The sequence below is a fragment of the Ailuropoda melanoleuca genome, chromosome 1, assembly GCF_002007445.2.
Source record: "Ailuropoda melanoleuca isolate Jingjing chromosome 1, ASM200744v2, whole genome shotgun sequence".
Lineage (NCBI taxonomy): Eukaryota > Metazoa > Chordata > Mammalia > Carnivora > Ursidae > Ailuropoda > Ailuropoda melanoleuca.
Window position 1 is genome coordinate 200,597,798 of NC_048218.1, and position 8,986 is coordinate 200,606,783.

Here is an 8,986-nt window from a genome sequence, read left to right on the forward strand (position 1 = left end):
ACTTTCACTCAAGCACCTTTTTAATGGCTATTTAAAGTCTCTACCCAGGGTGCGCATGGGTGGCTCAGTCGGTTAGGTATCCACCTTCAGCTCAGGTCATGATCCTGGGGTCCTGGGATCAAGCCCCACATTGGGCTCCCTGCTCAGTGGGGAGTCCGCTTCTCCCTCTCCCTCTGCCGTTCCCCCCGCCCCGACTTGTGCTCTTTCTCTCTCAAATAAATAAAAATCTTAAAAAAAAAAATCTCTACCCATTAAAACAATTCCTCTTTAGTACACAGCTGAATATAAAGAGAGGGAGGTGCTTCTGGAAAGTTCTATGGTTAACGTGTGCTTGAAATCATATGAGATACCTGATTCACGTTAGAGACAATTCTATCTGCAGATAGATGGTTTGATAAAATGATCATCAAAAGCTCTTCCTAGCTGCTTGAGCTGTTTCTATAAAATTTATTTACTCATTTTAATTCATTTATTTTTCTCCTGTACCCATTCATTCAAATTATTTTATAATGAAGTTTTGACAAAAAGTCATCATCTCCAAGGAAATTATGTTGTGTTCCTATCAGATGCATACGTAGCTGGGTTTCATGTTCACACGTGGCGTGCTGGGGCTGAGCAGACCAAAGGCAATGGTAATGTCATTAAGAGATCATTCTATGCTGGGAGAAGGGTTCACTTTGCCTGGACCCAGTGTCAAACCCTCAGAACACGAGCCTGGAAAATCCGCCTTTCTCTTCCGGCCTCACCTGCCACCATTCTCCTGCATTGCATGTGCTTCTGTCTCCTGGACCAGTGAAGTCCCAGGCACAGATGTGAAACCCACTCCGGGGCCTGCCAGGCCCCAACTCAAGGCTTGACATTGTGGATATAAGACCAGGCTCCCCTTTGGTTCCAGCTTTAATTTCGATGTCGTCTCCCCGGCCCCAGAGTTGCTGATTCACGGAGCCCCCAGATGTGTGGTCGTGTTCAAGGGAAATCAGCACAGCAAGAGGCGACCACAGATGTGAGACACGAAATCATGTACCCAGCGCCAGCTCCATGACTTGCAATATTATTCAGAATTTGAAGATCACAATAGCAGAGCATTGAAGCCAGTATGGGGTCCTCCTAAGCGTGGGACTGTGGGCAACAGGGCACAGTTTCTGAACTTTGTTGTCTTTATTACTTAATCAATGACAGCCATTCTTCACAAGAAGATATTCCCCCATGGAATGGATGTCTCAAAACAAAACAAAACAACCTAGAGCATTTTGCACTTACCCTGGAGGCTGCCGCCTCCCCACAGTCCCTCACATGTCTGAAAGCGTCCTCTGCACTGCTGAACAGACATCCTCTTCCACAGAGAAAGGTCAGTCACAGGCGTGAGGTGTTTCTGCTTGCCACGTCTCACCCCAAACGCGGGAAGCAAGAGTTCCGTGAGCTCGAAGTGCTCTGGCTACATTTGGCCGGTGTCTCATTAGTAAATTGATAAGAAACAGATCAAAACAGCTCCCCCAGAGTTAATGAGCCTGCCCTTGAGGTTCAGAAACAAGATACTGGAAGACTTGTAGCTGGAAGGATGTTAACAGGATGATGGTCAATGAAGCAAAGTGGAAATGGAAACTCAAAGGAGTATTTGGGACACAGGAGTCATAAAAGGCATCAGGAAGCCCTAAGGATTTTTCCCCAATTGAAAACTACAGAGATGTGCAGAGACACAAAACCAGGGCACTGATGAGGAATTAGGTCACAGGTTGAATATTGCTTTACAAAAAAGTGAAGATTGACTTGTAAGACTTGTGTCATTCAGACTAGTCCTTTCTTCGCATCCTAAGCTGTTCACTTGTACATTGATGTTTCTGTTTGGCCCTCGGGGGGAAGGGGTGTGGCCCCTTGCAAGGGTTGGCTCTGGGGCCCAGGCAGGATGAGTGACATCTCAGAATGACTCCCTGGAGAGCCCTTTCCCAGGTCATCAGCACACAGACCCAGAAGACCACTCCGTCAGCCCTGCCCCTGCCATGAACGCCAGACTCCTGTGCTGTGTGGCCTTTTGTCTTCTGCAGGCAGGCAAGCCCAGGGCAGGGTCCCTTTCCTTGGTGGAAATCTCAAGGTCCCAGCCCTAAGCCTTTCCGTCGTGTCTGTGACATCAACTTTACCTCCTTCCCCACAGGGCCACTGAATGCTGGCATCACTCAGACCCCCCAAATTCAAGGTCCTGGGGACAGGACAGAGCATGATGCTGGAATGTGAGCAGGATACAAACCACAACTCTATGTACTGGTATCGACAGGACCATGGACATGGGCTGCGGCTGATCCATTACTCAGTCGGTGCTGAGACCTCTGAAAACGGAGAAGTGCCGATGGATACAGTGCCTCTAGGTCAAGTATAAAGAACTTCCTTCTCAAGCTGCTGTCCGCAACCCCCTCCCAGATGTCTGTGTACCTCTGTGTCAGCAGTGTTTCCACAGTGCTGTACAGCTGCGTCCTCTCTGCACAAAAAAAGGCAAGGGGAGGCCCCGCGCCCCGGGACTCAGCAGAGCCCTCTGCACACTCCCAGCCCCACGAGCCCAGGGGGCCCTGCAGCCCCAAGTGGCTGGTGCATGCAGTGTGAACCTCGGTGTGTGCTGAGACCCATCTCCAGGGCACTCTCAGCCTGGCCTGGACCTGCCCAGGTGTCAGGTGGCTATGTCTCCACCTTAGCTCAGCCTTTCTCATGGAGGCAGTCCCCCCACAGGGCCCTGCCGGGTCTGTCCTCTCCTCACCTCTGAGCCTATAATGAACAGCTCACTGGCCATCTCTGTTCTGGCCACGATGCTAGGCTCTCATCTCTGCCATGTCCCTTCCCATCTCAGGGAAGTCCAAGGCTATTTCCTTGCACTGGGCATGGACTCCTGCTTTTTGTGATGGCTGACTCCACTCATGCTCGAGTTCAAGGTCCCTCTGAGTGGTGGGCCACTTCTGGGTACACTTGTTTCCCAGATGAACGGTGGACACTGTTGACATGTCTCTGTTCTAGATTTTCCAGGTCCTGACTGCAGACTTTCCTCGCAACCAGCTTTTGAGTGCTGGTATCATAAAGACCGTCTTCTGAGACAATATATTGAAGACGAAAATAAAAAACAAAAAGTAGCCTTTATTAAAAAAAAAAACGTACACAACTCCTAATTAGAAATGTAAAAACATAATTCTAAATAAATCCGGAGATTTTACCAGAAATCCAAATAGGAATTTTAAAAAATGTTTAGAAATAAGAGCTACTGAGAATACAAAGGTTGTACTTAGAGGGAAATTTATAGATGAAAAGGACTTAAGAGTTCAAAAACTAATAATCTAAATGTCAAGTTGAGGACATAAGACGAGTATAGAATAATCTTCCCCCAAAGTAAAAGAAGTAAAAAAACAAAAATAGGCGAAACAAAAAGCAAGATATATTAATGAGACTGAACAATGGCAGACACTATTTTGGAAACTAATGAACACTGTAAGCAGGACTGATGAGGAAAGAAGGGCAGGAAAAATAACATTAAACATCAAAAAGAAAGGATAGCTAAAAATAGAACAGAGCTCAAACTGTAAAAGAACACTATGAAAATTGTCATTAAATTAGAAAGAAATGAGGATGCATGAAATAGGAATGTAATCTAATCAATAGCTAATGTCTACCCACCTCCCAAAACACCAGGCACGGATAGTTTTACAGTTGAATTTTACCAAATGGTCAAATAACAGATAATTTCAATTTTATACAAAATATTCTAGAGACTAGAAAAAGGAAGCTCTCCAACTCATTGCATGAGCTATGATAAACTCGAGCAGAGCTCTGTGTCCTAGGACCAGAGCCCTCGTCAGGGAAGCAGAGATGCCTGGTGCTGGCCTGGGGTTCCATAATTTTACGCACCCTTACTCTTTGTTTCTTGGAAGCAATTCCAAGCACATGGAAAGATGTTTTATCCCTGAGTCCACTTTGCCTAGACTGCAGTCATTTCCCAAGTAGATCTGTAGGACTGCCTCCATGGACAGAGTCACCCAGACCCCCCCACCCCCGACACCCAGTCACAAGAATGAGCTGAGCAACAACACTTGGGCGAGAACAGTAACGCTGTGAAGCGGAGCCTTCCCACAACGCCCCTACAAGTCAGCCAAACGTGTTACTGCGTACATTTGAGTGGCCTCCCCAGTTAGGGGGGGCTCAGCTGTGTTTCTTGGGCGAGTAGCAGAGACACAGAGCCACAAACGTCCTCCCTGACCCCAGCACCTTGCTCCCACCCACCCAGTCCTCTCTGCTCCTGTTCTCTCTCTGAAGGAAAGAATGCTTGAAACACCAGTCAACCCCCGATAAAAGTGGCCAGACTTTAGTGGCTAGAGAACGATGAGAAGTTCTGCTCACAGTCAAAGGGAGAATGAAATTAACTAGAAGACAACTTCTTAGGTTTCCAGGACAGTCAAGTTTATTACTCCATGTTTTACACCAGTGTTTTAAAGGTCAATGAGGTTCAGTCTTCTTCCATAAATAAGCTAGAAGGAACCTAATTTGTAACGCCTGGTGACTTACTACGGCGTGAGGCTCTGCTACAGGCTGTGGGGACATAATATCATGCAGAGACCAGTGAACACAGAGAGAACACAGGTCTTTGACCTACAGAGAATAGAGGAGCTCCCAGCTCAGATAGTTTCCCAGGGCATCATTTCATCCCTGTATCTCTCCATACATCAGTGCATTCAAGAGACTTCTAGGGTGAAACTGAGCCACCGCCCCCCGCCCCGGTGCCCACCCTTGCCTAAGCAATGGAGAATGGAGGGGATGGTGACAGAATAGCTGAGGTTCTGACTTGCAGATGAGACAATGAATTCCCCCTTTGGTCCCTTGTATTAAAAGTGCTGTTGACACATCTCAGTGACTATGCCCAGGGGACAGAGGGGGGATGGGTGAGGGAGAGGATAACACGCAGTGTGAGGCCACTGCCTCCAGATGGCAGTAGAGCTGGAAGGGACAACCCATGCACTGCCTTTGTTAAGAAAGGAGCTTATAAATATTTAAAGTAGTCATCCAAGTATGTTATAACATAAATCGTGTCCCCCGAGGTCAGGGGGATTGAGAGAGGTGGTGACGTCACGATGAGAACTGCCTTGTAGGGACGAGGGACCCTCCCTCCTCCTCTGCTCATGCTCACCAGAACCTCCAGCTGGTGAACCTCCCAGCACAGCCCTGACTCCACCATGGACCTCAGGCTTCTCTGCTGTGTGACCCTCTGTCTCCTGGGGGAAGGTGCGTCCTCAGAACACCGAGCAGTTACAGTGAATGCGTGCGTGTGAGTGTGAGCGATGATTACGTGCCATGACTACAATCCATGTCCTCCTTACTGTGCCCGACTTCTGTCTCCCCAGGTCACGCAGGAGCCGGAGTCACTCAGTTCCCCAGGCACAGGGTCACAAGGAAGGGCAAGAATGTAACTCTCAGCTGTGATCCAATTTCTGGTCATGTTGGCCTTTATTGGTACCAACAGACCGTGGGGCAAGGCCCGGAGTTCTTGGTTTACTTCCAAAACCGTGACCCACTGGACAAATCAGGGATGACCAATAATCGGTTCTCTGCCGAGAGGGACGAGGGGACCCGCTCCACTCTGCAGATCCAGCGTGCGGAGCAGGGGGACTCGGCGGTGTACCTCTGTGCCAGCAGTCTCAGCACAGTGGGGCACAGTCGCCTCCTTCCTCTTCACAAACCTCAGATTCCTCTCTCCTTGCCGCAGCTGGAGCCCCTACACCGGCTGCTCTCTGTTCTTCATTCCCCGATGGAAAGAAGTAGATTTGGACATCAGCTGTCCTTTGGGTAGAAAGGGACACTAGATAAACTCCCGAAATGAATATAAATGTTGGCGGATGAAACCGTTGTGGCTCATTGGGTTCTAGGAGTCCCAGAGCCAGCCCACGGCTCCAAAGCCAGGACCAACGGTCCGGGACACAAGGGGTTTTCTGCAGGACCTGAGGCTCTCTGTGCAGCGGGCAGCACCTCCTACTCTGTGCAGATTTGCGGCCGCATCTGGAAAGTTCCTAACCACCTTCTCGGGCATATTCTTTCCTCTAAAGCTTCTTCTGTCCCTGAAACACTGGAAACCTTTAGCAACATAGTAGCAGCCTGTCTTCCTGTTTGAAGTACAGGTCTTCAGTACCTTTGTGGTGTTGAAGGGACAAACCCCATAACAGCCATAAGACCTTACTTCCTCTGCCCAGTTTGGGCGGCTCACTGTCTCTGTTTGTCATCGTTTTCCCAGCGCTGTGGCTCCTGGTAGTGAGCCTGCGGCACTTGAACGGGCTTCCCCAGTCTCACCCTGATGCCCTGAGTGAATCTGAGATTTCTAGAGACAGCCTGTTTTCTTTGATGCCCTAGCCTTCGGAGTTGAAATTTCCTTGAATTCTTTGATTCGAGAAGACAGGGTATTTTCTTTATAATAATGCCCCTATTACTTTTTACTTGTTTTATTTGCTACGTGATATGTTCTTATATGTTATTTGTTGTGAATATAAATAATTATGCAGTAATAGCATCTTCCACTCACCTGTCAGGGAAGCTGTGGATTGGACGTATGAAACCTAAAGTCATGCTCAGCGTTCATAGGATTATGGATCATGGGTTTCTGGGTGTCCTGAGAGATAGCCCAGGACTCCGAGACTGGGACAGAATGTCACAGACTCAGCGATGATGGAGGTGTCCTGAGCCTTGCATAGCTGGTAAGGGGGTTACAGTCACCCCATATCTACTCAGAAATTCTGGTAGCTCAGGACACCAAAATTTCTTTCCTCAGAGAATGAATGTCCTTGGAAGGGAGTTTTTCTGGACTTATTTTTTTTTCTTATTTATTATTTTTTATTTATTTATTTTTAGAGACGGAGAGGGAGAGGGAGAATCTGAAGCAGGCTCCACTCCTAGTGTGGATCCCGATGTGGGGCTCCATCCCACGACCCTGAGATCATGACCTGAGCCAAAATCAAGAGTCAGACGCTTAACCGACTGAGCCACCCAGGCGCCCCTGGCCTTATTTTAATTGCGGCATCAGTAAAGCACTGCTTGCTCTGCTGCCCTGTGTCCGTGGAAGTGAGAAAGGCTAGGGCACAGTTAGGAGTTCCTTATCCTTGGATTGCCATTCCTGGGACTTCCTTCCCTGTCTCCAATTTTGCCACCTTTCTCCACATGACCCTGGGAGATGCAGCTTCCCTATACCACTATCTTCTCTCCCTGCTGCCTAAATGAGCCGATGAACAGTGTACAAGCTATCCATTTAGAGGAGACTGTCCTTTGCTCGTCTTAATTCCATCCATCCTTATTTTTCCCTAGATATTGCATCCTCCTGGATTGCTTATTATCTTATAAGATGTCTTGTATTTTTCTTCTATGCCAATTTTACCTTTTATTGACACACACTGGACCCCATCCTGAAGGTAGTCTTATTGAATTCCTAGTCTTGTGCAGATCTATATTTTGGAGGTAGCATTGGTGGCCCTTTGGTGGCAGAAGGGGGCATTTTTATTTACCTCTAGTAACAGATATTAAAGAACTTCCTTACACGTCAATCTTCTGTATTTTTCTTCCTAGTTGAGACTAACTATTTTCTTCCATTCCTCCCATTCTGTCTGTCTCCTCTTCAGGAGAAGATTAAGGGAGAAGATTTCAGTTGGACTTACTGCCAGATATGTGATAATAGTTTAGTAGAAGGAGGGTGGGAGATTAAGCATGGTAACTTGGTGTCGGGATTAGGGTTTCAGGAAGTTGAGCATAAAATTTGCAGGATGCTACTTCTGGAATATTCTCCCTGCTGACTCTGCAGACACTTCCCAGCATCCCTCGGGCCATTGCGGAAGAAACAATGGTGCAACTGCCGTCACTGGCCACAAGATGGCACTGTGATGCCACCGACATCAAAGGGGCCCTGAGGGAAGTCTAGGAGAGAAGCCAAGGAAGGGAAAGGGTTAAGAAAAACTTAGGCATGGATCCAACATCAGGCAGATGAGGAAGAAGTTTTCAGTTATTGCTAGGCTACCTACAGCTATGGCAGAGGGGGGGGGTCCCTCTAAACCGTAATGAGCTCCACAGTTGAAGGATTGGGGCGAGGCAGCCTTGAGGCCAGGGGCAGGTGCAGACAGAGAAGCAACTGTCTCAGAGGAATATGGGAAACCAAGGGGGTGGGGTGCACCCTAAACTCAGTGCACCACAGCCACACCCCATCTCCCCTGCAGGCCTGGCTCAGCAATGTCTAGGAGAGCAGTAGCTGACCCCACCTGAGCTGTGTCAGAAGGGACCCTGGGCCAGGCAGTCCGCAGGGGTGGGAAGCAGTGACATCCCAGGGAGACTCATTTGTCCATTGGAGAAAGGCTTCGAAGCTCCCTTTCTGGGTCCTGTGGATGAGAGCATTTAGCCGGGACAGCCCCCTTCTCGCCCTGCCTCTGCCATGAGCCTCAACCTCTTTTGTGTGACTCTTTGTCTCCTGGGAGCAGGTGAGTTCTGGACTGGGCTGGAAATCCGTGCCAAGGTTTTGCAAAGCCCCCGCTCCAAGCCTTTCTCTTTCTTTTGCAGATTCAGGTTATGCCTGAAGCCTTGCCTTTACCCTCTGTCTGCCTCTCCAGCAGGTCCCATGGATGCTGTGATCACCCAGACGCCAAGATACCAGATTATACAAATAGGAACTAAAATGACCCTGGAATGTTCTCAGGATATGAACCATTTTGCAATGTTCTGGTATCGACAAGACCCAGGACAGGGACTGAGGCTGATCCATTATTCAAGTGGTGTCACAGGCACTGCCAAAGAGAATGTCGCAGAAGGGTACAGTGTCTCCCGAAACAAGCAGGAGCACTTCTCCCTGACCCTGGAGTCTGCGGGCACCAACCAGACATCCGTGTACCTCTGTGCCAGCAGTGAGCCACAGCACGGCTCAGCCAGCTGCTGTCTGCACAAAAATCTCAGCCACAAGCATGGAAGATACTCCTTCCTGAGGCCCTGCCTCACGACGGGG

At 48.7% G+C, this 8,986-nt stretch overlaps 2 gene segments (V, D, J or C); both read left to right on the plus strand.

The window, feature by feature from the left end:
- Window positions 1–5,075: 5,075 nt before the first annotated feature.
- Window positions 5,076–5,812, plus strand: LOC117797080. The segment is given in 2 exon segments: window positions 5,076–5,247; window positions 5,367–5,812. Coding segments are annotated over 2 exon segments (495 nt in total).
- A 2,183-nt stretch (window positions 5,813–7,995) lies between these two features.
- LOC105239732 overlaps window positions 7,996–8,986 on the plus strand; it is a 1,841-nt gene continuing 850 nt past the window's right edge. The window contains 2 exon segments of the V gene segment in view: window positions 7,996–8,468; window positions 8,601–8,888. Of these exon segments, the coding sequence occupies window positions 8,423–8,468; window positions 8,601–8,888 (334 nt within the window).